We start from the raw sequence: 27,754 nt of genomic DNA, 5'->3' as shown, positions 1-27,754 counted from the left end.
AGATAAGAGGGACAGTAGGGAGCACAGAGTGGGATGATGGGGATAAGAGGGACAGTAGGGAGCACAGAGTGGGATGATGGGGATGAGAGGGGCAGTATGGAGCACATTGGAGCATGTGAGGAACAGTAGGGAGCACAGAGGAGGATGTGGAGATGAGAGGAACAGTAGGGAGCACCGAGTGGGATGATGGGGATGAGAGGAACAGTAGGGAGCACAGAGGAGGATGTGGAGATAAGAGGGACAGTAGGGAGCACAGAGAAGGATGTGAGGAACAGTAGGGAGCACAGAGGAGGATATGGGAATGAGAGGGACAGTAGGGAGCACAGATAACATGTGATGCTGGGAGGACACAGAGCTGAGCCCCGCAGGTGCCCAATCAGCACCGACCCCACGGCCAATAGCAGGCGGTATGTCGCAGTAACATCATACAATGGGGCGGGCAATCAGGGCATGTTGCCCTGGAGACGATAGCTTCCTGGTTACTGGACGCGTTGCCACGGAGACGGCAGCTTCCTGGTTACCGGACGCGTTACCGGGCAGCGGAGGAGTGTGAGGGTAACGGAGCCGCCGCCATGGACGCTGACAGTCTGCAGCAGTCCCTGGATCTAGTGTCTGGGTCCGGCCATGTACTGAGCCCCGAGCAGAGCGCCGCCCTGCGGACCTCATTACTGCTCCTGCAGAGGGACATGCGGCTCTCCCGGGTCTACTTCTGGGGCAAGATCCTGGGGGTGCAGGGGGACTACTTCATAGCGCAGGGCACGGAGGGAGGCGAGCAGCTGCTGGGCCGGAGGAGCTTCTACAGGTGGGGGTAATATAACTACATAGTGACTGTATAATGTATGGAGGGGTTATACAGGGGGAGCAGGTTACTGGTCTCCATACACTGATACATGTAATGTAATATAACTACATAGTGACTGTATAATGTATGGAGGGGTTATACAGGGGGAGCAGGTTACAGGGCTCCCTACACTGATACATGTAATGTAATATAACTACATAGTTACTGTATAATGTATGGAGGGGATATACAGGGGGAGCAGGTTACAGGGCTCCCTACACTGATACATGTAATGTAATATAACTACATAGTGACTGTATACTGTATGGAGGGGTTATACAGGGGGAGCAGGTTACTGGTCTCCATACACTGATACATGTAATGTAATATAACTACATAGTGACTGTATAATGTATGGAGGGGGGTATACAGGGGGAGCAGGTTACAGGGCTCCCTACACTGATGCATGTAATGTAATATAACTACATAGTGACTGTATACTGTATGGAGGGATTATACAGGGGGAGCAGGTTACTGGTCTCCATACACTGATACATGTAATGTAATATAACTACATAGTGACTGTATAATGTATGGAGGGGTTATACAGGGGGAGCAGGTTACAGGGCTCCCTACACTGATACATGTAATGTAATATAACTACATAGTGACTGTATACTGTATGGAGGGATTATACAGGGGGAGCAGGTTACTGGTCTCCATACACTAATACATGTAATGTAATATAACTACATAGTGACTGTATAATGTATGGAGGGGTTATACAGGGGGAGCAGGTTACAGGGCTCCCTACACTGATACATGTAATGTAATATAACTACATAGTGACTGTATACTGTATGGAGGGATTATACAGGGGGAGCAGGTTACTGGTCTCCATACACTGATACATGTAATGTAATATAACTACATAGTGACTGTATAATGTATGGAGGGGTTATACAGGGGGAGCAGGTTACAGGGCTCCCTACACTGATACATGCAATGTAATATAACTGCATAGTTACTGTATAATGTATGGAGGGGATATACAGGGGGAGCAGGTTACAGGGCTCCCTACACTGATACATGTAATGTAATATAACTACATAGTGACTGTATACTGTATGGAGGGATTATACAGGGGGAGCAGGTTACTGGTCTCCATACACTGATACATGTAATGTAATATAACTACATAGTGACTGTATAATGTATGGAGGGGTTATACAGGGGGAGCAGGTTACAGGGCTCCCTACACTGATACATGTAATGTAATATAACTACATAGTGACTGTATAATGTATGGAGGGGTTATACAGGGGGAGCAGGTTACAGGGCTCCCTACACTGATACATGTAATGTAATATAACTACATAGTTACTGTATAATGTATGGAGGGGATATACAGGGGGAGCAGGTTACAGGGCTCCCTACACTGATACATGTAATGTAATATAACTACATAGTGACTGTATACTGTATGGAGGGGTTATACAGGGGGAGCAGGTTACTGGTCTCCATACACTGATACATGTAATGTAATATAACTACATAGTGACTGTATAATGTATGGAGGGGGGTATACAGGGGGAGCAGGTTACAGGGCTCCCTACACTGATGCATGTAATGTAATATAACTACATAGTGACTGTATACTGTATGGAGGGATTATACAGGGGGAGCAGGTTACTGGTCTCCATACACTGATACATGTAATGTAATATAACTACATAGTGACTGTATAATGTATGGAGGGGTTATACAGGGGGAGCAGGTTACAGGGCTCCCTACACTGATACATGTAATGTAATATAACTACATAGTGACTGTATACTGTATGGAGGGATTATACAGGGGGAGCAGGTTACTGGTCTCCATACACTAATACATGTAATGTAATATAACTACATAGTGACTGTATAATGTATGGAGGGGTTATACAGGGGGAGCAGGTTACAGGGCTCCCTACACTGATACATGTAATGTAATATAACTACATAGTGACTGTATACTGTATGGAGGGATTATACAGGGGGAGCAGGTTACTGGTCTCCATACACTGATACATGTAATGTAATATAACTACATAGTGACTGTATAATGTATGGAGGGGTTATACAGGGGGAGCAGGTTACAGGGCTCCCTACACTGATACATGCAATGTAATATAACTGCATAGTTACTGTATAATGTATGGAGGGGATATACAGGGGGAGCAGGTTACAGGGCTCCCTACACTGATACATGTAATGTAATATAACTACATAGTGACTGTATACTGTATGGAGGGATTATACAGGGGGAGCAGGTTACTGGTCTCCATACACTGATACATGTAATGTAATATAACTACATAGTGACTGTATAATGTATGGAGGGGGGTATACAGGGGGAGCAGGTTACAGGGCTCCCTACACTGATACATGTAATGTAATATAACTACATAGTGACTGTATAATGTATGGAGGGGGGTATACAGGGGGAGCAGGTTACAGGGCTCCCTACACTGATGCATGTAATGTAATATAACTACATAGTGACTGTATACTGTATGGAGGGATTATACAGGGGGAGCAGGTTACTGGTCTCCATACACTGATACATGTAATGTAATATAACTACATAGTGACTGTATAATGTATGGAGGGGTTATACAGGGGGAGCAGGTTACAGGGCTCCCTACACTGATACATGCAATGTAATATAACTGCATAGTTACTGTATAATGTATGGAGGGGATATACAGGGGGAGCAGGTTACAGGGCTCCCTACACTGATACATGTAATGTAATATAACTACATAGTGACTGTATACTGTATGGAGGGATTATACAGGGGGAGCAGGTTACTGGTCTCCATACACTGATGCATGTAATGTAATATAACTACATAGTGACTGTATAATGTATGGAGGGGTTATACAGGGGGAGCAGGTTACAGGGCTCCCTACACTGATACATGTAATGTAATATAACTACATAGTGACTGTATAATGTATGGAGGGGGGTATACAGGGGGAACAGGTTACAGGGCTCCCTACACTGATACATGTAATGTAATATAACTACATAGTGACTGTATAATGTATACAGGGGGAGCAGGTTACAGGGCTCCCTACACTGATACATGTAATGTAATATAACTGCATAGTGACTGTATAATGTATACAGGGGGAGCAGGTTACAGGGCTCCCTACACTGATACATGTAATGTAATATAACTGCATAGTGACTGTATAATGTATGGAGAAGGTATACAGGGGGAACAGGTTACAGGTCACCATACACTGATACATGCAATGTAATATAACTGCATAGTTACTGTATAATGTATGGAGGGGGATATACAGGGGGAGCAGGTTACAGGGCTCCCTACACTGATACATGTAATGTAATATAACTATATAGTGACTGTATATTGTATGGAGGGATTATACAGGGGGAGCAGGTTACTGGTCTCCATACACTGATGCATGTAATGTAATATAACTACATAGTGACTGTATAATGTATGGAGGGGGGTATACAGGGGGATCAGGTTACAGGGCTCCCTACACTGATACATGTAATGTAATATAACTACATAGTGACTGTATACTGTATGGAGGGATTATACAGGGGGAGCAGGTTACTGGTCTCCATACACTGATACATGTAATGTAATATAACTACATAGTGACTGTATAATGTATGGAGGGGTTATACAGGGGGAGCAGGTTACAGGGCTCCCTACACTGATACATGTAATGTAATATAACTACATAGTGACTGTATAATGTATGGAGGGGGGTATACAGGGGGAACAGGTTACAGGGCTCCCTACACTGATACATGTAATGTAATATAACTACATAGTGACTGTATAATGTATACAGGGGGAGCAGGTTACAGGGCTCCCTACACTGATACATGTAATGTAATATAACTGCATAGTGACTGTATAATGTATACAGGGGGAGCAGGTTACAGGGCTCCCTACACTGATACATGTAATGTAATATAACTGCATAGTGACTGTATAATGTATGGAGAAGGTATACAGGGGGAACAGGTTACAGGGCTCCCTACACTGATACATGTAATGTAATATAACTACATAGTGACTGTATACTGTATGGAGGGATTATACAGGGGGAGCAGGTTACTGGTCTCCATACACTGATACATGTAATGTAATATAACTACATAGTGACTGTATAATGTATGGAGGGGTTATACAGGGGGAGCAGGTTACAGGGCTCCCTACACTGATACATGCAATGTAATATAACTGCATAGTTACTGTATAATGTATGGAGGGGATATACAGGGGGAGCAGGTTACAGGGCTCCCTACACTGATACATGTAATGTAATATAACTACATAGTGACTGTATACTGTATGGAGGGATTATACAGGGGGAGCAGGTTACTGGTCTCCATACACTGATGCATGTAATGTAATATAACTACATAGTGACTGTATAATGTATGGAGGGGATATACAGGGGGAGCAGGTTACAGGGCTCCCTACACTGATACATGTAATGTAATATAACTACATAGTGACTGTATACTGTATGGAGGGATTATACAGGGGGAGCAGGTTACTGGTCTCCATACACTGATACATGTAATGTAATATAACTACATAGTGACTGTATAATGTATGGAGGGGGGTATACAGGGGGAGCAGGTTACAGGGCTCCCTACACTGATGCATGTAATGTAATATAACTACATAGTGACTGTATACTGTATGGAGGGATTATACAGGGGGAGCAGGTTACTGGTCTCCATACACTGATACATGTAATGTAATATAACTACATAGTGACTGTATAATGTATGGAGGGGTTATACAGGGGGAGCAGGTTACAGGGCTCCCTACACTGATACATGCAATGTAATATAACTGCATAGTTACTGTATAATGTATGGAGGGGATATACAGGGGGAGCAGGTTACAGGGCTCCCTACACTGATACATGTAATGTAATATAACTACATAGTGACTGTATACTGTATGGAGGGATTATACAGGGGGAGCAGGTTACTGGTCTCCATACACTGATGCATGTAATGTAATATAACTACATAGTGACTGTATAATGTATGGAGGGGGGTATACAGGGGGAGCAGGTTACAGGGCTCCCTACACTGATACATGTAATGTAATATAACTACATAGTGACTGTATACTGTATGGAGGGATTATACAGGGGGAGCAGGTTACTGGTCTCCATACACTGATACATGTAATGTAATATAACTACATAGTGACTGTATAATGTATGGAGGGGTTATACAGGGGGAGCAGGTTACAGGGCTCCCTACACTGATACATGTAATGTAATATAACTACATAGTGACTGTATAATGTATGGAGGGGTTATACAGGGGGAGCAGGTTACAGGGCTCCCTACACTGATACATGTAATGTAATATAACTACATAGTGACTGTATAATGTATGGAGGGGGGTATACAGGGGGAACAGGTTACAGGGCTCCCTACACTGATACATGTAATGTAATATAACTACATAGTGACTGTATAATGTATACAGGGGGAGCAGGTTACAGGGCTCCCTACACTGATACATGTAATGTAATATAACTGCATAGTGACTGTATAATGTATACAGGGGGAGCAGGTTACAGGGCTCCCTACACTGATACATGTAATGTAATATAACTGCATAGTGACTGTATAATGTATGGAGAAGGTATACAGGGGGAACAGGTTACAGGTCACCATACACTGATACATGCAATGTAATATAACTGCATAGTTACTGTATAATGTATGGAGGGGGATATACAGGGGGAGCAGGTTACAGGGCTCCCTACACTGATACATGTAATGTAATATAACTACATAGTGACTGTATATTGTATGGAGGGATTATACAGGGGGAGCAGGTTACTGGTCTCCATACACTGATGCATGTAATGTAATATAACTACATAGTGACTGTATAATGTATGGAGGGGGGTATACAGGGGGAGCAGGTTACAGGGCTCCCTACACTGATACATGTAATGTAATATAACTACATAGTGACTGTATACTGTATGGAGGGATTATACAGGGGGAGCAGGTTACTGGTCTCCATACACTGATACATGTAATGTAATATAACTACATAGTGACTGTATAATGTATGGAGGGGTTATACAGGGGGAGCAGGTTACAGGGCTCCCTACACTGATACATGTAATGTAATATAACTACATAGTGACTGTATAATGTATGGAGGGGGGTATACAGGGGGAAGAGGTTACAGGGCTCCCTACACTGATACATGTAATGTAATATAACTACATAGTGACTGTATAATGTATACAGGGGGAGCAGGTTACAGGGCTCCCTACACTGATACATGTAATGTAATATAACTGCATAGTGACTGTATAATGTATACAGGGGGAGCAGGTTACAGGGCTCCCTACACTGATACATGTAATGTAATATAACTGCATAGTGACTGTATAATGTATGGAGAAGGTATACAGGGGGAACAGGTTACAGGGCTCCCTACACTGATACATGTAATGTAATATAACTACATAGTGACTGTATACTGTATGGAGGGATTATACAGGGGGAGCAGGTTACTGGTCTCCATACACTGATACATGTAATGTAATATAACTACATAGTGACTGTATAATGTATGGAGGGGTTATACAGGGGGAGCAGGTTACAGGGCTCCCTACACTGATACATGTAATGTAATATAACTACATAGTGACTGTATAATGTATGGAGGGGTTATACAGGGGGAGCAGGTTACAGGGCTCCCTACACTGATACATGTAATGTAATATAACTACATAGTGACTGTATAATGTATGGAGGGGTTATACAGGGGGAGCAGGTTACAGGGCTCCCTACACTGATACATGTAATGTAATATAACTACATAGTGACTGTATAATGTATGGAGGGGGGTATACAGGGGGAACAGGTTACAGGGCTCCCTACACTGATACATGTAATGTAATATAACTACATAGTGACTGTATAATGTATACAGGGGGAGCAGGTTACAGGGCTCCCTACACTGATACATGTAATGTAATATAACTACATAGTGACTGTATAATGTATGGAGGGGGGTATACAGGGGGAACAGGTTACAGGGCTCCCTACACTGATACATGTAATGTAATATAACTACATAGTGACTGTATAATGTATACAGGGGGAGCAGGTTACAGGGCTCCCTACACTGATACATGTAATGTAATATAACTGCATAGTGACTGTATAATGTATGGAGAAGGTATACAGGGGGAACAGGTTACAGGTCACCATACACTGATACATGCAATGTAATATAACTGCATAGTTACTGTATAATGTATGGAGGGGGATATACAGGGGGAGCAGGTTACAGGGCTCCCTACACTGATACATGTAATGTAATATAACTACATAGTGACTGTATACTGTATGGAGGGATTATACAGGGGGAGCAGGTTACTGGTCTCCATACACTGATGCATGTAATGTAATATAACTACATAGTGACTGTATAATGTATGGAGGGGGGTATACAGGGGGAGCAGGTTACAGGGCTCCCTACACTGATGCATGTAGTGTAATATAACTACATAGTGACTGTATAATGTATGGAGGGGTTATACAGGGGGAGCAGGTTACAGGGCTCCCTACACTGATACATGTAATGTAATATAACTACACAGTGACTGTATAATGTATGGAGGGGGTATACTGGGGGAGCAGGTTACAGCATAGGCAAACGCAGGGGGGGTTTCTGTCTGCTTGGATTACCCCCCCCCCCCAAGACCACACCATGACCACAATAGAAATAGTAATATAATGGAATTTTACTAGCGCTGCATGTTCTTCTCAGTATCATAAATGAAATAAATAGCACCAACTGTGGATCATTTAACATGTATCAGCCAGTAATAAGTACCCCTGTGCAAGAATTAGGGGATTTGGAAAGCATGCACTGTTAGGGATGCACTGCTATAGAGCCCAATATGTACATATATGTCCAGGGCAGTGCTAGGTTCTCCTGCTGCTCCCCCAGACTCCCGGACTTGCTCCAATAGTCTGGAATGGTGCCTACATCTAAAATAAAAACATTCAGCTCAGGCAGGATGGACCTTCTGCCGCATTTACTGGCTTACTGTGATCGCTGGTCCTGTATATGCTGGAATTATGACACACAATACACTTTGTATGACGCATATTAAAGCTGGATAAGTGATAATTATACCCTCTTCATGGACTGGCAACACTCACCCTAATTCAAGCATTTGGAAACCCCCCTCTAGCAATCCTGCGTTTGCCACTGTACAGGGCTCCATACACTGATACATGTAATGTAATATAACTACATAGTGACTGTATAATGTATGGAGGGGGTATACAGGGGGAGCAGGTTACAGGTCTCCATACACTGATACATGTAATGTAATATAACTACATAGTGACTGTATAATGTATGGAGGGGGATATACACAGGGCCGCCAAGAGCCAAGGCGGGCCCCGGTAATAGGGTGCGTGGCCTAATCTCGGGAGGCGTCCAAAAGTCCAGGAATGATGATGTTCGTCCATGCAAGATGACGTTTTCCCTCTTTCTGAGTTCCGTTTTTTTGGAGGGAAAAATCCAAACTCAACGTGCAAACTCGAACCTATCTGAGCCTGCACATCCCTAGTAGAAACAGAGATAACAAAGGTAAGTTCTTACCATATCTCTTGTTTTCTACTTTAGGGTCCATAGGGGGTCCACAGGGTTGACCTTGGGGATGTACCAAAGCAGTTCAACTAAGGGCGGGGACGCTCCTGTGCTGAAAGGAGCACCCGGCGCCCGAAGGATGCATCCTGAGAGGCGAAGGTGTCAAATGCATAGAACCTCAAAAACTTTTGAATTGAAGACCAAGTGGCCGCCTTACACAGCTGAACAGCGGAGGCGCCACGTCTAGAAGCCCAAGAGGGACCCACAGAACGGGTGGAATGAGCCTTAACAGAGGCTGGCACAGGTAAACCCTCCTGTGCATAAGCCTCACAAATAACTGAACGAAGCCAACGGGCTAACGTTTGCTTGTTGGCAGGCCAACCCCTCCGACTTCCTAACCGAAGCAGTCCGGCCCACATAGATTCTAAGTGTCCGGACTACATCTAAGGAAGCCTCACCAGCTGAAAGATCAGGTGACTGAAAAGCTGGCACAACAAGTTCCTGATTAATGTGGAACTTGGAGACCACTTTGGGCAAAAACTCCGGACGAGTGCGGAGCACCGCTCTTTCCTGGTGAAAAATCAGAAAAGGAGGGCGACAGGAAAGTGCCCCCAATTCTGACATCCTCCTGGCAGAAGCAATTGCCAGGAGAAAAACGGTCTTAAACGTCAGCCACTTGAGTTCCACCTACTCAAGCGGCTCAAAAGGAGGACCCTGTAAGACCCATAGCACCACCGCCAAGTCCCAAGGAGCCACCGGAGGCACAAAGGGAGGCTGGAACCTGAGAACACCCTGGAAAAAGGTGTGAACATCCGGTAGTGTAGCAATCCATCGCTGAAACCACATGGACAAAGCAGACACATGAACCTTCAGAGAGGCCAGGCGTAAGCCGAGGTCCAAATCCGATTGAAGAAACTCCAAGATTCTGGAAACCCGGAACACCTGCGGATCATAGTTTCTGGATTCACACCACTGAAAATAAGTGCGCCACACCCTGTGGTAAATCCGTGCAGAAGCAGGCTTGCGTGCCCTAAGCATGGTACCAATAACCGAACTGGAGAAACCCCTAGACCTCAAGACGGCTGTCTCAAGAGCCACGCCGTCAAAGACAGCCGACCCAGATCCGGGTAAAGGCAGGGCCCTTGAGACAACAAGTCCCGACGCTGAGGGAGAAGGTACGGAGCGTCGATGGAGAGGCCCCGCAGATCGGAGTACCAAGGACGTCTGGGCCACGCCGGAGCTACCAGCACGAGCGTGCCGCCGTCCTGCTTGAATTTCCGCAGAACCCGAGGAAGCAGGGATATCGGAGGAAACAGATACGCCAGGTGAAATGTCCATTTCACCGACAGCGCGTCTACCAGACGGGCGCCTGCGTCTCTTGTCCTTGACCCGTAAACGGGCAACTTGTGATTGTGACGGGAGGCCATCAAGTCCAGCTCCGGCAGCAACCACCTGTCCACGAGTAGGTGAAACACCTCTGGGTGAAGCGACCATTCCCCTGGATGCACGTCGTGACGGCTGAGGAAGTCCGCCTCCCAATTGAGGACTCCGGGAATGAAGACTGCCGAGATCGCTGGAATGTGACACTCCGCCCAAGCAAGAATGCGAGACACCTCCGACATCGCTGCGAGACTGCGAGGTCCTCCTGGGTGGTTGATGTACGCCACCGTGGTGGCGTTGTCGGCCTGCACCTGAACCGCCCTTCCGTGAAGAGCGGGGCCGGACGACTGCAGGGCCCTGTATACTGCCCGCAGTTCCAGGATGTTGATGGGGAGAAGTGCTTCTTCTGCGGACCAATGACCCTGAAGCTATAATGAGCCGATGACTGCCCCCCAACCCCGGAGACTGGCATCCGTCGTGAGTAGGATCCAGTCCGGGATCCAAAAGGGGCGCCCCTCGACCAGATACGCTGTCTGAAGCCACCAAGCCAAAGACTGCCGAACCTCCGAGGGACAACACCAGCATCTAAGAGCGGATCCGGTGAGGTAACCCGTTCCATTCCGACAGAATCAGCCCCTGCAGGGGCCGGGAATGGAACTGGGCAAATTCCACCATGTCGAATGTCGACACCATGGACCCCAGAACTCTCATAGCCGAATGGACCGACAGGCGGCAACTGCTCAGGCAACTGCGTATCCGCAGCTGCAGGGAGGAGACCTTCTCTGGAGTCAGGAAGATCCTTTGCTGACAAGAATCCAGCAGGGCTCCCAAATGAACCATCCGCTGTGATGGAATCAGGGAGGACTTTTTCCAATTTATCAGCCACCCGTGCGCTTGCAGGCAAGTGATCGTCAGGTGGAGATGTTGAAGCAGTACCTCCGGGGAGCTCACCAGCAACAGGAGGTCGTCCAGATACGGCAGCAGCCGTACATTCTGGTTCCGAAGATGTGCGGCCATTACCCCCATAATCTTCGTGAACACCCTCGGTGCCGTGGAGAGGCCAAAGGGTAGCACCCGGAACTGAAAATGATGTTGACGGATAGCGAACCTCAGATACCGCTGGTGCGAAGGTGCTATCGGAACATGGAGGTAGGCGTCCTGGATATCCAGGGACACCATGTAATCCCCCGGTTCCATCGCCAGAATGATGGAACGTAACATTTCCATCCTGAACTTGGGAACTCTGAGAAATTTGTTCAGAGACTTCAAGTTGAGGATAGGGCGATGAGAACCATTGGGTTTCTGCACCAGAAACAGAGAAGAATAGTACCCCGTCCCTCGTTGTAATTGAGGAACAGGAACAATGACCCCTGCTTTCAGCAAGGACTCTATAGCTTCCTGAATCTGTAAAGTCTTGGTCGTATCCTGAGAAGGACTCGTGCAGAAAAACTGGTGGGGCGGTCTGTGCCAAAAAGACAGGGCGTACCCCTGGGGGACCACTTCTCGAACCCAGGCATCCGTGGTGGTATTGTGCCAGCACTGGGCAAATAGAAGAAGTCAGCCTCCCACTCTGGGCTCCCCCAGAGGGAGGCCCGTCCCATCAGGCAGAAGGTTTATCTTCCTGCTTGGAAGAAGGGCGCCTGGCACTCCAGGCCTGCTTCTTGGGCTTAGAAGCGGCCTTGGTCGCCGACTGCCTCGGGAAGGACTGACCTTTGGCCTTGCCCTGAACCCGAAAGGACCGAAAGACAGAGCTCTGTACCTTGGTAGGTGCAGAAGCCGAAGGGAGGAAGACTGATTTAGACTTAGCCAGAGTATCCACAATTTTGTCCAAGCCAAAAAGCAACTCCCCATTAAAAGGTAAGGCCTCCAGGCCCTTTTTGGAGTCAGCTCAGCTCTCCAAGACCTCAGCCACAAGGACCGACGCGCCGACACAGCTGCAGCCGACACCCGAGAGGTCAGCAGGCTTGCATCTAACGATGCTTCCCCAATGTAGGAAGCCGCATCCCTCATTTGTCCTATCAACGCTCTCTGGATCTCCGGAGCATCTTCCGGAAAGGTATCCTCCAAAGCGTTGGCCCAGCTCTCGATGGCCTTAGCCACCCAAGTCTTGGCCATGGACGGACGGGCCACCGCCCCCGAGAGAGAGTAGATAGACTTTAAACAAGTCTCCACTTTCCTGTCCGTGGGATCTTTCAGGGAGGAGATAGACGGCAAAGGCAGCGTAGCGCTTTTAATTAAGCGGGCAACGTGGGAATCCACCGCAGGCGGAGTTTCCCACTTCCTGCAATGAGCCTCAGGAAACGGATAGTTTGAAGCCAACCGCTTCTGCGGTTGGAACCTTTTGCTGGGCAACTGCCAGACCCCTGCCATATGATCCGTTAACTGGTCGGACAGGGGAAAAACCGTCGAAGCTACTTTGGCCTTCTTAAAATTTGGGTACTTTGACCTGGGGGCCGGCACATCCTCCTCAATGTGAAGGATGGCCCGCACCGCCCTAACCAATGCCGGCACATTAATGGAAGACTTCGCCTCCACCTCCTGGGCCCCGGCATCCGAGTCAGAGTCCTCATGGATCTCCCCGTCATCCGAAGACACGTCTGTGTCCGTGAACTGAGCCGCCAGTGAAGCCGGAACGGGTCGCTTGGACGCCCGAGGGGGCAAATCACTGTGCAACATAGATTGAAAGGCTGATGACGAAGCCGCCAGGCTCTGAACAGAACTGGAGAGGACATCCACCCAGGGAGGGGGTACCGCCTGAGGATACCCCTGAAAAGGTACCATCGACTGCTGCGGCTCCGCACAAATACAGGCAAACCCGCATAAGGACCCACAGTCTGAGACCCGGGAGGAGACTGCACCAGACGCGTCACACCCGGGGAACGGGGGATGGTAGGCTGGGGCAACACCCTAGAAGGGGCCGCAGTCGAGACCGCAAGCCAGTCCGCGATCGATGCCAGCACTTGCGTAAACATCGCCCACGGAGGATCCTGCGCCACCGGGGGTTTAGAGGGTCCAGTTACCAGCTGGCACCGCCCGCACAGACCGTCCTGAGACAAATCCGCCCCGTCAACTCCTGCCGAACAGCGTTGGCAGGAAAACAACACAGGAGCCACAGAGCGCTCATTCTCCTCATCAGACATGACACAAAACTTTTCGCAATAAAAGTGTATCACCGAAACGAGGTAAGGCGTATAACACCTACGCACTCCCAAGCATGCAACACAAACAGCCCACAAAATGGTACTGAGTAGCACACCGCAGTATGTGACGGACCTCACAAATACGTAGATTTATATAAGTGAGGTTACACAGAAAGAACACCCCTCCCCCACGCACCTGCGGGCCGTAGGAGAAGGAAAGGGATAGGTAAAAAGCTGACAGTAAGTAGAAAAGCACAGACAGCAGCACTAGCAATAGTCACATACCACGCAGAGAAGTATTACTCACTGCACCTTCCGCTACAATCAACCTCCCAGATTCAGTGTCTGGGAGGGCTATAGCGCTGTGAACACTGTCCTGATCAGGGGAGAGGTACGCAGGGGGACCGGTCCACTGGAAGCCTGCCTGGGAGCTCTGCGTTGCTGCCTGGGAAGATGGCCGCTGGAGAGCTCTGAGGAGGAGTGGCTGAGAGAGCACAGCCCAGCGACGCCAGCACGCTTGAGGGGAGGAGCGCTGGGCTGAGGGAAGGAGCGCTAAAGCAGGGAAGGCTGCCTCCCCTGCTAGTATTAAACCCCCGGGGAAGCCGGTTCCCCGCCGGTACTTACACACTGGAGGCCAGCAGACATGCAGGGTATGCCACAGAGGGGGGGAGCCCGCCGCCGCTACTAGCGCCACCGGTCTGTCCCCAGAGAACGGCGGCTAAAAGACTGCATTTCCCCCGCGCGAAGCGCTGCACGCGGCTTACCTGGCCCCTTGTGTCCGGCAGCAATCAGTGGGAGCTCCCGGAGCCACGCTAGCACTGACTCCGGGGTACCGCTGCGATCCCCGGATCAGTACCGGCGTCGCAGCGCCAGCGGGGCTGTTGGAGCGGCAGCGTGGACGTCCAGAAGGACAGTCCATTGCCGCCGCTCTGAAGATAGTAAAAATTAATAAAATCTTCTTTTTAAAAAAAATAAATAAAAATAAAGCTTAGGGGCTGCTTATGCAGCCCCACTGTGCAGGGTGACCCGACTCCGGCCGGGCACCAACTAAAACTGAGGTGCCTGTGGCTCGGGGGCGGGGTATAGAGGAGGACGGACCCAAGTGCATCCTGGGAGCTGCAAAGCTTTAACTGCGTGGTTCCCGTGGATCCAGATCCAGCTATACCCCCAAGGTCAACCCTGTGGACCCCCTATGGACCCTGAAGTAGAAAAAAAAGATTTGCAGCGCCACGAAGCAGCGCTGCGCGCCGGGGAGGGGGGCGCTCTGAGCCCCCTCAGCACGGCGCAAAGCCAGGGGGGGGCGCGATCAGTGTGATCGCTGCCCCGCACAGGCATAGGAGACTGCTGTGGCTGCTACTCAGAAGCCACAGCAGTCTCCACTGCAGCTCAGCCACGCTGTGTGCTGGACTGCTGTGAGGGAGGGGGGGGGGGGGCGGCGCCGGACCCGGGCCCCCGCCGGGGCCCTCAGGAAGCCCGGGTAATCTGTACCCGCTCCCCCCCCCCCCCCTCTCGGCGCCCCTGGATATACAGGGGGAGCAGGTTACAGGTCTCCATACACTGATACATGTAATGTAATATAACTACATAGTGACTGTGTAATGTATGGAGGAGGGTATACAAGAGGCGCAGGATATATGTGGTCTAGACACAGAGATACATGGTGAGACCCCTCCCTGTATTGGAGTATTACCTGTATCCCGACAGGTAAGCATGTTAACTATTTACTAACCTAACCCCACTCCCCTAACCCTCCCTTAGGGGTGCCAACCCACACCCTCCCGCTAAGTGCCTAAACTTAACCCCCCCTTTCCCGCAGCATAAACCTAAGTCTCCCGGGGGGGTGCCTAACCCTAACCCTCTGCTAAGTGCCTAAACCTAACCCCCCCCTTTCCTGCAGCCTAAACCTAAGTCTCCCAAGGGGGTGCCTAACCCTAACCCCTCCTTCCCCTAGCCTAACCTTAGCCCTAGGACGTTGTCCCCTACCCCCGGAGCCGCTAACACTCCTCCCGCGCGCAGCCGTCCGTGCCCGGCTTACCTTCGATCCGTATTCTGTGCATCGGGGTAGGCCGACGCCTGTCATTAAACCCCTGCCGGGATTAGACAGTCGGGAAGCCGGTATTTCGACCGTCGGCTTCCTGACTGCGTCCCAAGCATGGTCAACTTTACACTTATAACAGGGCCAGAGCCTACATTTATGCTCAGACCCCTCCAGAAAACTGAATTTCAGGCTATTTGGAGGCCATTTCAGTCACAATTTGCAAAAACGCAAATTGCAATTTGCACCCCCACACTATTCTTACTGTACATATACTCACTTCCCACGCCCATTCCAGCCCTGGTTTCGGATATGCAGTGTCCAGTCATGTTTGAGACTATAAAATGTGCGGTGTGAGATAATTTGCTCATGCCCATTGCCGGAAATGGCACATTTCTGACTGGCCCTGATAAAGGCCTAGAGTGAGGCGGTTAGTTACCTCCACAAGGCCTCCATTGACCACTGGCTAGTTGGGCATGGAGGACGATCATTTTGTGGTGGGCACATGCTCTAGTATGGAATGAACTATTCCTTTCCCATAAGCCCACTTGCTGATCTAGAGACCATGACTGAGATCAGAGAGGTGTTGTCCTCACCTCTGACACTATTGAATCACTGTCATTGTTTCTCCTCTTCTGCAGCCTAAACTGTATGGACTGGTGCCTTCTGCCCCCAGCAACAGCAGCCGTCTTTGAAGAAACACAAGCGGTCACAGGGCGTTTCATAGGGGACCCATCTCACGAATATGAGCATACTGCCCGAAAGAAGGTGGGAGAGGGGGATGCCTACGAGGAAGAAGTGACAGTAAGTTTGTACCTTCTAGAACCTCACCTGCCATTAATACACTCTGTCTCCATAAGATCCCATTCCTCCTCTCTGACTGTTTCAGAATCACATTAAAGAGGAAGCGCGTCTGATCGCTACCATTGCTATGATTGACAAGGAGGCAGCTGTGGTACCACGGGGAGCATTCGTCAAGAACCCACTTGGACATGTCAACGTAAACCACTGCTTCCGGGGTAAATAAGGGTCTCTAGCAGCTTATCTTCCCCTGGATCCTGGTGTGGTTGGACCACAGAGCTTTTACCTCTCCTGATTGTCTGAGCTCCATAGAACATTTCCCTTATTTTCTTGCTATGAGTTGTGCAGTGTATTCTTATGAGAGTATTCAGTAGTGAAGATAGGAATTAGCTGGCTGTCACCATATACTGAAACGTCATCTGTCCCATACATGCTGCAAAAGTATAAGGCATTAGTTACCGCTCACCTCTACAGAAGTTTTGTACGTGTAGTTCCATCACATAGGGGGCTCCCCATGCTCCTTACCTGTAACATATTTGGCCACTGTCACCTCTGTAGTAATGCACTCCCCTCCCATCACCTCTGCAATAACATTATCCCCTCCCCTCTGTTGTAACACATCTCTCCTGTCGTTACCTTTGTAGTAACACATTCCAGTCCTCAGTGACTCCTTTCCCTCACCTGTCCTCCCATGCAGCAATGGGTGACCAAGCCTGGGTGACCATAAAGTAACATGAATCTCTACCTGCAGACTATGGGCCTGATTCAGACCCACTCGCGAGCGGCTGTCCGCTCGCAAGTGGGTCGATGTTATGGACTGAGCATGCGCACGACGGAGGGAGCTGTCGTGCGCATGCGCCAGACGCGACGAGCGAAGGAAAGTCCTTCGCTCGTTGTGTCCGATCAAAGGGGGCGTGCTGTCAATGTTGATTGACAGCACGCCCCCTTTGGTAGGCGTTCCGGGGGCGTGCCTCCCTGACGGGGGCGTTCCCACGGGAACGCCTCCCGTCAAAAGCCGGCCCACTGACATCACTAGTGATGTCAGTGGGAGTGATTTTGGCTCTGATAGAGCCAAAATCACTCCGGGGCTTGCGGTTGAAAACCTCAACCGCAGGCTCCGGCTCGCAATTTCGATGGTCACGACCATCGCGGCCATCAAAATGCACGCTCGTATAGCCTGTGGGTGGTGACCCACAGCTATACGAGCGTCCAGGAGGACGCTCCATTTTCATGGAGCCCGGCCCTCATTCAGAGCGTGCGCTCTGCTCAGAGCGTACGGCTCTGAATGAGGGCCTATGCTCATATCCTTCAGTCCATGCACTCAGGTGAACTGCTACTATGCAGTCAGGAAGCCGACGGACGAAATGCCGACTGCCGGCTTCCCGACTGTCTAATCTCGGCAGGGGTCTAATGACAGGCATCGAAATCCCGACGCCTTTCATTTTACCTATGCCGGGAGCCCAACGTCCTGTTGGGATCTTCACTGTCAATCTTCCAGCGTCGGGATTTGAACTGCCGGACGCATATCGATCCCACTCCCTTAGCCAGTATAGCGAGCAGCGAAGCCCCTCTGTTGGCCCCTCTTCACTTACCGTTTAGTCTACCAGCCCCTTTTTCCTAACGGGTCTATCAGCAGAACAGCAGTGGCACAGCTTGAGATATTTATCTAGCCCATGGTCTTAGCTGTGACACTAAGGGGTATATTTACTAAGCATTAATTTGGGAAGGAGTAGGGGGGTTGCAAATCAGAGATTTACTAAAGGCAAATCCAACAGGAAATCTAAAAAAAAATGACTTTAGACAGCAATTGACCAACTGAGAAAACCTTGATTATTTTAAATAGACAGCAATAGAAACCCCGTATTTACTAAGTCAGGTTTGTAAACCCTATAGAAGCCGCAGAAACATAGCAGCTAAATAGTAGATAAAAAAGAAAAAGAAAATAGACCTGCCTGAGTGACGCGTTTGCTCGAAGCACTGCACAGATCAGTTTGATCTGTGCAGGCTTTATGTTTAAATGAGAAGAAATGACCCCCCCAAATCCATAATCATGAGGAAGCATTGATTGGCTGAGAATGCCTTTCCCACGTTCTCAGCCAATCTACGCTTTCCCATTCATTTTAATGGAGTGACCGCTAGTGACCCTGCCACTTTTGTCACAGCCATGCAAGCAGTCAGTCCGTCTGTTTTTTTGCTGACAGCAGATTCATACTTTTATTTGACATAGGCCCTGATTCAGACCCACTCACGAGCGGCTGTCCGCTCGCAAGTGGGTCGATGTTCTGCACTGAGCATGCGCACGACGGAGGGAGCTCCGTCGTGCGCATGCGCCAGACGCGACGAGCGAAGGAAAGTCCTTCGCTCGTTGTGTCTGATCAAAGGGGGCGTGCTGTCGATGTTGATTGACAGCACGCCCCCTTTGGTGGGCGTGCCTCCCTGACGGGGGCGTTCCCACGGGAACGCCTCCCATCAGAAGCCGGCCCACTGACATCACTAGTGATGTAAGTGGGAGTGATTTTGGCTCTGATAGAGCCAAAATCACTCCGGAGCTTGCGGTTGAAAACCTCAACCGCAGGCTCCGGCTCGCAGTTTCGATGGTCGCGATGGTCAAGACCATCGCGGCCATCAAAATGCACGCTCGTATAGGCTGTGGGTGGTGACCCACAGCTATACGAGCGTCCAGGAGGACGCTCCATTTTTATGGAGGGCGGCCCTCATTCAGAGCGTGCGCTCTGCTCAGAGCGTACGACTCTGAATGAGGGCCATAGTCTATTGTAAATCTGATGGGGTTTTAGACAGAAAAAAAATATGGGGCTATCACTGGCGCTTTGCAATACTCTCAAATACGATGGTTATCAAATCCTGTATTTTTGGGCAGCAATCTGCTGGCGATGTCCAGTGGTTTCTATTAGATGGCAAAGACGAATCTCAGTAGATTTACCCGTAAACTCTGCAGGTGTTCAGGGACAGTCTGGAACACGTCAGAGTGCAGTTCATTTATTCTGATTGGCTGCCAGACTGACCACACTGATAAATGGATAGGTCGCCAAATGAGGAACGGACGGGTGTCTCACAGCTACATTGAGACCTGTACAATACAAGACAGATTTAGGGGGAACACAAACTGTGAGCAGATGCTGGATATATCACCCTATAACTGTCTCCCGTCTAGGCCTTACAGTGAGCGAGGCAAAAAAACTGAGCTCATTCTTCCACTTCTTCCCGACCCTGAACCCCAAAAAGAAATCGCTGCTGGAAAAGGCCGACCAGGACCCTTCCATAGACTTCCTGGACTCCCTTGAGCATGATATCCCTAAAGGTGAGTGACAGCTGATTCGCCCAGTCACAGGTCTCCTCACAGAGGGCAGGTCTGGTCATGTATCATCTGTTAATGTAATGAATGGAATTCAAGGTGGTGGAACCACATAATTAAAGATTTTTCCATATTATCATTAGCGTCTGATGAGGCCTCAGCCACAGTTTTTGTCCGTCCATCTTTCGATCGGAAAAAAAATTGCTATGTTTCAAATTGTCCTTAAACGATGCGTAAATGAAACTTTTTTTTTTTTAATTTTAACCAAAATACATTTTTGAAAAGATAATGCGATGTTTTCTCATCATCGTCATTTTATTTCATGATCGCTAAATTGTAGAAGACCAGTAAAGGAGAGAAATCTATTGTAGACGGAGACGTTTCGAACAGCAGGCCAAGATGGTTATGTAATATACTGGCCATATCTCCAGGCCTTGTTGGACATTCCTGTAATATCTGATTTTACTGTCAGCCGTTTCATGTTTCTCACATTCTTTTCTATGTATGGTGAGGAGATACGGGAACGTGCTGAGCGTCCTGCCAGGAGTCTGCTTTACGAGCCGCTAATTGTGTCTGAGCTAAACTGTGGCTACGGATCAAAGCTCCCACATTCCTGAGTACGATGAGACTGACAGGCCGTAGGCATTATCCCCCAGGGGGAAAGTGAGACTTGTCCTTTGTGATTATTGTATGAGAATAGTGGGTAACATATGCAGTCTGTCCTTTGGGTGAGGTGGAATGACAGCTTGGGGTCAGCGACACAATCTCTAGTGGGTGTTTATTTTCTCCTCCGAACGTGGCGCGATTGATGTGTAAGAACAGAAGGCGCGTAACAGCCGGTAGTTTATTAAAGGCAGAATACACACTGCAGGCATGTGAGGGATTAGGCCAGTAACTGACTTCTTGATTCATCGCATCCTTTCTGTCTTATGTTGGACACTGCACTTCTGCATGATGGATGGTTTGAGGTGGACCATCCAAAGAGCCAGCATACACTAATCACGCCTCCCGCTGGCAGCTGATAACAGAGAGCAATAGACTGGCGGTGACCAGCAGGTGTACTGTCTACTCATTAAGTGAATAAGTTACACACATCAGTCTTCATTGGACATCCAAAGTTTTACAGGTTTGGCATGGCTCCACTAGTCGTAATGCACGTTCACATTAACTCTGAGAAGTATAGAGATGATCTTGATAACTTTGTTCTCCCTACATTGTGGCAGTTCTACGGAAACAACAAATGTGTTTTATCAGGACGACAATACCACCTGACGTGTTTCCAGGGTGACGTTGGACTGGTATACAGAAAATTCGGTAAACCCGGATGGACTGGCCAGCTCAGAGTCCAGATCTCAATCCCACTGAGAACCTCTGGGACAAATTGGAGTGACGGATGCGTTCTAGGCCGACTCAATCTTCCTCAGTGTCACAGTTGGTCACTGTACGCAAGGTGGAATGGGGGAAACATATACTGCCTGCTGTTATATAGGAACTTGTAGACAGTTTGACAAGAAGGGTGTCTGCAGTAATCACTGCACGTGGTAGGGCCTACAAAGTACTGACATCAATAAAACCTCAATGTATTTGAAGTCAGTGTCCAATCACTTTTATCTACATAGTGTACATTACATTTAAGCATCCAATTAGGAATTGGCTTTTATTGGTCTAATGAAAATTGAACTATGAAAGCAAATATATGAATTGTTGCTATGGTCTTGTGTATATTAGGGGTAGATGTACCAAACCCTGGAGAGAAAGTAACAACCAATCAGTTCCTGTCATTTATCAAACACAGCCTGTAACATGACAGTTAGGAGCTGATTGGTTGGTACTTTCTCTCTCTCCACGGCTTAGTACATCTCCCCCATAGCACCTGCCAATCCTTCTTCCATGGGATTCTACAATGGGGATTTGAGTCTTCGCGTGCTTCCTCCGGTGTATATATCCTGCCATGTGACACATCTCTCTGAGCACATGAGAAGTGAGTGGGGCTAGAACGGAGAAGAGGTAGGGATCATTGTTCAATTAAACAAAAAAAGGAACAGTGGCTGTATGGCAATGGGGTTGGTACATGAGCAAAGGTAGGGATCATTGTCTCTTAAAATAAGATAATTAATCACTATATATGGGTGGCAGATGGGGCTATAATTGAGCAGAGGCAGAGGACATGGTGCCCGTAACATTATTTAAGTAGCTTTGGTACACAAACGGCAGATAAAGGTACAGTTCATGGGTGGTAGGGATCACCGCTCCCCGCTAAAGTCTAACACCACATTGGCAATGATCCCTACTTCTACTCAGTTGTAACGCCACTTTCCACCTCTTTACTAGAGCGATTTATCTTCTTTTATGAAAGAAGCATGACTACGTTTGTTAAATTGAAGTAATACTGATCTAGGCAGACAGATCTCACTACCGCTAGGGATTATGGGTAATATTTATTCCCCCCAGGGGTTTGCAGCCTGTTCTATAAAATACACAGCCGTCCCATCTTTTAGTGTTTGATATTGCTAGAATATTAGTAATCATTGTCACTTGCCTGAGTCAGTATTAATACTATATTGTACAGACGTGTCCTCACGTGTCTCTGCTGCAGTTTGCACCAACCACCCTCTCTCAGCACGCCAGGTACCATGAAACTACCAGGGCCGGGTGTCTCTTATTTGACAAAATTCATGTAAGTCGCACCAGGAGACTGTGCTGATTAATGTGATATGCGACACTTATATATATATATATATATATATATATACACATACATACATGTGTGTGCGCCGACACTCGGGATCCCGGCGGTCAAAATCCCAATGACTGCATTCCGACAGAGTTAGGATACCGACACCTGTCGGTTGGTATCTTACCCATCCTCATCCCCCATCTATGTGAGATGGATCTCTTACATTGGTGGGAACATAATAGTGGCTGTTTTCAAAGTGCTTATTTTTTATCGATTTTGCTGCAGGATTTAAAGCGGCGATGAAGTGACAATATCTGATTCAAAGGCCTAAGCCCACTGTCTACATCTCTCTCTTGCAGGTTCCTGGAGCTTGCAGTTTGAGCAGGGGAACAGCGTTGTCATCCTCCGTAGTCTCCTCTGGTTAGGAATGACGACGTATCACGTACCTATGACCCCACAGCACGGGTATGTTTATATTGGAAATGGGGAGCGTAATATTGACTTACCTTTCATGATCTGAGGACCTGACGACTTGTCACAACGCAGCTGGATGGCGGCATCAGTCTCTCCTCCTACTGGTATGTGGCTGGCAGGAATGACATCCAGAGTTCCTCGTATCCGGCGCCACCGATCGGCACTGGCCTTACTTCATTTTCTACATCTCTGTATTTAAATTGTCAATAAATAACATCCATGCTCCATTCCCGTTTGGAATAGTTAATCGTGTAACCTTTGTGCCGGGTTCCCCCCTCATTTGATTTGATCTACCATGACCAAGGTAAGTCCGGAAGTGAGATCCGTCTGCCTAGAACAGTTCTCTATTCAGGCCACATGGATTGAGTCACTTCCATTGCAGGAGCCGATTCTTTTTTTGTCCTAGCAATAAGAATAATTATTTCACTGGTCCTAGAGCAGGACACTGAAGCGGGCATGGCTCACTGATTAGGATGCTGCTCTCTGTACCAGCCTCGTACTAGGCTCCATAGTTTCTAGTTGCTGGATTCTTCTGGATGAATGTGTGTGCGTGGGAGGCGGCAGAGATACAGGAAGCTGCAGCGCTTTTCTGATTGAGAACAAGTGTGTCCGATTAGGATTTATATGCAAACCCGATGGTTCGCGTACATATCAATGGTCCTGGGTCTGCACAATTGCAGAACAGGTCCTGCGTGATTGCTCGCAGTCCCCCTTTAGCCGCAGAATGATTGACAGGCTGCAGCAATTCAGGGGCAGCGACCAGGACCGTTGTACAAAATGGTGGCAACACAAAGGCGCGCCCAGCCCAGGGCTTAATTCAGTGGACGCAGACTTCCTGTACCCGGCAGAAGAGTTCAGACTAGGGATGACCAATCAGAAACAGATGTTTAGCAACCATCAATGTTTCTGATTAGATGGAAGTAATTTTACCATCAAATACCGGGAATTCGATGGTGGCTAGCCATGGCCAGGAACTTGAACGGATCACATAAATCCACAGAGGCCGGACCACAGTCAATGAGGCCACACCAGCCGAGAGGACTGGGGACTGAATGGCCTCACCATAAGTTCCAGAATAATATGGAACCTAAAAATCACTAAGAAGAAACACAGGGTGAGAGCAACTCACACCCTGACAAGATGCCCTCCAGAAGAGGGAGCCACATGAGAACGCTCCCAATTCCGACACTCACCTGAGTGATATAAACTCCCTGAGAGAAAGCCAAACCAATAGACCATGTAATGGCTATCACAACCAGCGGTTCCATTAACTTTCCCCGGAGTTAACGAAGAACCACTACTAACTCCCAAGGAGTCCCTAGGGAGGACAAATGGAGGCATATCCAGAAAACACTCCTAAGGATGAACTGGATACCAGAGCGGAGCAATTCCATATCTTAAATCATACTGACAGTGTAGAGATCCGCACTGTCAGGAAGGCCAGGCCGAGGGTGAAACCCAAGCCAGCCGGAAGGAATGCCAAAATATCTGGAAATCCTGGACACCAGAGGATCATATCGACAGGTATAATACCATAAGAATTATGGCTGCCACAGTTTGTGGTAGGTCCCAGCAAAAGCTGATCTATGTGCTCTAATCATTCCAACGATGACAAAGCCAGGGAAGCCATAAGACCACTGTAGGGACGCAGTCAAAGACAAACGACCCAGGTCCAAGGCAAACCCCAGGACCCTGAGACAACAGGTCTGGGCAGTGAAGCATCAGGAATGGAGTATCGATGGAGAGACTCCGAAAAACCAAGTACCCCTGACATCTGGGGCAATCAGGAGCCACCAGCAGGAAAGCATCTCCGTCTCGATTGAAACACTTCCCTCGAGGAAGAATGGAGACCAGAGAACACAGGTACGCAAATTGGAAGAACCACTTCACCGACAAAGAGTCACTGAAGGTTGCTTCAGAATCCCCAGAGTTGGACTGTAACACCATAGTGTGATAGAGTCAGAAGGCCATGAGGGTCACCTCAGGAGGACCCCCCCCCCTGCTCACCAGGAGATGAAACCTCTCTTGGGGAAGAGACTAGTCCCCGGGATGCACGTCGTGATGGCTGAGGACTCCCGCTTCCCAATGGAGAGCACCTGAAATGAACACTGTCGAGATGGTCGGGAGGAGACCCTCAGACAATGTCTGAATGTATGACATACCTGACATTGCCACCCAACAAACAGTATTGCTAAAAAGGAAGCCACTGTTCTGACCCTGTCGGACTGAACTTTTTCAGGTTCACCGGGAAACAAGGGCTATGCCAGAGTGAAGGCCCAAGACAGGCTAAAGTTCCAACAAGTTAATTGACAGGGTGGAATCGACAGACATCCAACTGCACTGAATTGGATGCGAACCAGACACTGTCATTAGCAAAGAATACCCTGGACGAGATGGCCATAGTCACCTGAAAAGGGACCGACTTGCCTCCGGGGAGAGCATCATTGTTTGAACAGTGATCAGACAGAAAAAACTTGTTCCATCTGGAGATAAGCCAATTATGGAAAGGCCTGGAATGGAACTAAGCCCATTCCACCCTTCCAAAGGCAGACACTGAATAGTGGACCATGCATCCCAGAGTGTAAAGACATATGTCGACTGCGCAGACATCCATGTACTCCTAATGGAAGAGTGGAGATGCCGTCTTACGCCAGAAGAATTCTCAGATTCTGAGAATCCAGCAGGGCTCCTAGGTGAAGAATACCCAGAGAGGGATGCAGGTAGGACTTTTTCCCCATAGATTAAACGTCTGCACCCTGAAGAAGCCACAGTCAACATGACCCGGCTGTAAAGTACCCCGGTGATCCTGCTAAGAGCAGGAGGCCATCCAGGTACAGGAGCATTGGGATATACTGAACAGAAGAACTGTCAGAAAATCCAAAACGCTGGTAAAACCCTGTGGGGCTGAGAACAGTCCCAACAGGCAGAGCCCAAAAAATCGTAAGTGCTGTGATACAGCAAACCTCAGTCCATGCTGAGGCAAGGTCTCTGTAAGTACCCGTAGGCACGCGTCCTGTATATCCAGTGATACCATAAAGTCCCCAGGTTCCAAACATAGTATGATGGAGCATAGGGATTGCCTCCTGAGCCCAGGTAGCTTTAGGAACTGGTTCAGGGAATTGAGACAGAGAATAGGCCAAAGAGGACCATTCAGCCACCGCACCAGAAAGAAAGCAGAACAACCAGTCCCTCGCTGAGAAAGTGGGGATGGCCCAAATAGCTCCGCTTACCACAACAACTGTATAGCTTTCTGGATTTGTAAGGCCCTGTTCGGGTCCGAATAAGGGCCTGCGTACCATCACATGGAAATAGGCCGCCTGAGCAAAGAGAGGGCGTACCCTCCTACCCACGTAGCCGCGGCAACTAGACACTAGTACCGGGCGAACTGAGAAAATCGCCATCTCCCAGTGGTAGGCCTGTCTCGTCAGGCTGACGATATATCCGTAGGTTCAGAAGCAGGATCGGCTGGCAGTCCAGGCCTGCTCGGTACTGGATATGTCGGCCCTTGTAAGGCCGACAGTCTATGAAGAAACAGACCCTTAGGCTGACCCAGAGGACAAAAAGACTTAATAGTCTGAGGCCCTGTAGTGGGCATAGCTGACGGCGGGAAATTTGTACTGCCACTGTCAAGGTCAGGACCCAACAAGATATACCCTATAGATGGTATCTGCACCTCTGCATTCCCAGAGCGCAGCCATAGGGTATTACGGAGAATACCGTCGCAGCCGGAACTCTGAAAGTTAGGAGGCTGGTATCCAATATAGGCATGTCCACCTATGACAACTGCATATATTACGAGAGCGACCAAATACATTTGAACCCCAGACGTGTTGGAGGGGAAAAAACATTACAAATGCATCAGCTCAGTATGCAATAGTATTAACCAACCATGCTATAGCCATGGTAGGATGGGTAACAACCTCTGAAAGCGAGTATACTGATTTCAGGCAGAGTTACCACCTACGGATCAGAAGAATCCGACCACGCAGGAATGGGATGCGTAGTAACGTCTGTAATCCGACGAGTAACACGCTCATCCACCCCAGGAGGGGCTCGTGATGACCCTCAGGGAATTTGGGACAAACACTGTTGTAATACCTCATATCTGGCAACAGCCAGAGTCCCGCCATGCGATCCACCCGCTTAGTCAGCAACAGGGAACCAGAAGGCACGTAATACTGAGGGTGTATGATACAGGTGCAGGTCAACATTCACTCTAACCAGAATGGACCTGCCACCAGCCCTAAAGCAGGGATAATAATACTTGAAATAGGCTTCCCCCCGTGTAAGAGGGAAAGAGCCCAAAACAGCATCCAGTTCACGGCAGAGCCAACTGGGAAGTAACCACAGGGCGTCAACCACGCCAATTTGCGTTTCGTAGAAAAACGACATCCACCCAGGGTGGCTGTTGTGGTAATCCCTGCAAGGGGCATGACAGACTGTTGTGACACCAG

The 27,754-nt window shown here is 48.5% G+C and overlaps 1 protein-coding gene across 2 annotated transcripts; it reads left to right on the top strand.

Moving 5' to 3' along the window:
- The first annotated feature begins 454 nt into the window (after positions 1-454).
- On the top strand, positions 455-23,520 carry RSPH9 (radial spoke head component 9). Of its 2 annotated transcripts, none has more exons than XM_088445306.1 (5): positions 455-808; positions 16,677-16,839; positions 16,925-17,054; positions 20,009-20,155; positions 23,186-23,520. In XM_088445306.1, the coding sequence occupies exons 1-5, from the start codon at positions 573-575 to the stop codon at positions 23,344-23,346; spliced, it is 837 nt and encodes a 278-aa protein (XP_088301432.1). In that variant the 5' UTR covers positions 455-572; the 3' UTR covers positions 23,347-23,520. The 2 variants fall into 2 exon arrangements, with proteins under 2 accessions (XP_088301432.1, XP_088301433.1); XM_088445307.1 differs by having other exon boundaries at positions 458-802.
- The last annotated feature ends 4,234 nt before the right edge of the window (positions 23,521-27,754 follow it).

The sequence above is a fragment of the Taudactylus pleione genome, unplaced genomic scaffold, assembly GCF_031769625.1.
Source record: "Taudactylus pleione unplaced genomic scaffold, aTauple2 ptg000378l, whole genome shotgun sequence".
NCBI classification, from domain to species: Eukaryota; Metazoa; Chordata; class Amphibia; order Anura; family Myobatrachidae; genus Taudactylus; species Taudactylus pleione.
Note: the sequence above shows the minus strand (reverse complement) of the source record. Positions and strands in the feature narration are given on the sequence as shown.

What these genes read in the sequence shown, in the direction of transcription:
- RSPH9 (XM_088445306.1), top strand. Translation starts at nt 573, where the DNA reads ATGGACGCTGACAGTCTGCAGCAGTCCCTGGATCTAGTGTCTGGGTCC. An exon ending in AGGAGCTTCTACAGGTGGGG is followed by an intron (nt 809 to 16,676) that starts GTAATATAACTA and finishes CCTCTTCTGCAG; the next exon opens with CCTAAACTGTATGGACTGGT. An exon ending in CCTACGAGGAAGAAGTGACA is followed by an intron (nt 16,840 to 16,924) that starts GTAAGTTTGTAC and finishes TGACTGTTTCAG; the next exon opens with AATCACATTAAAGAGGAAGC.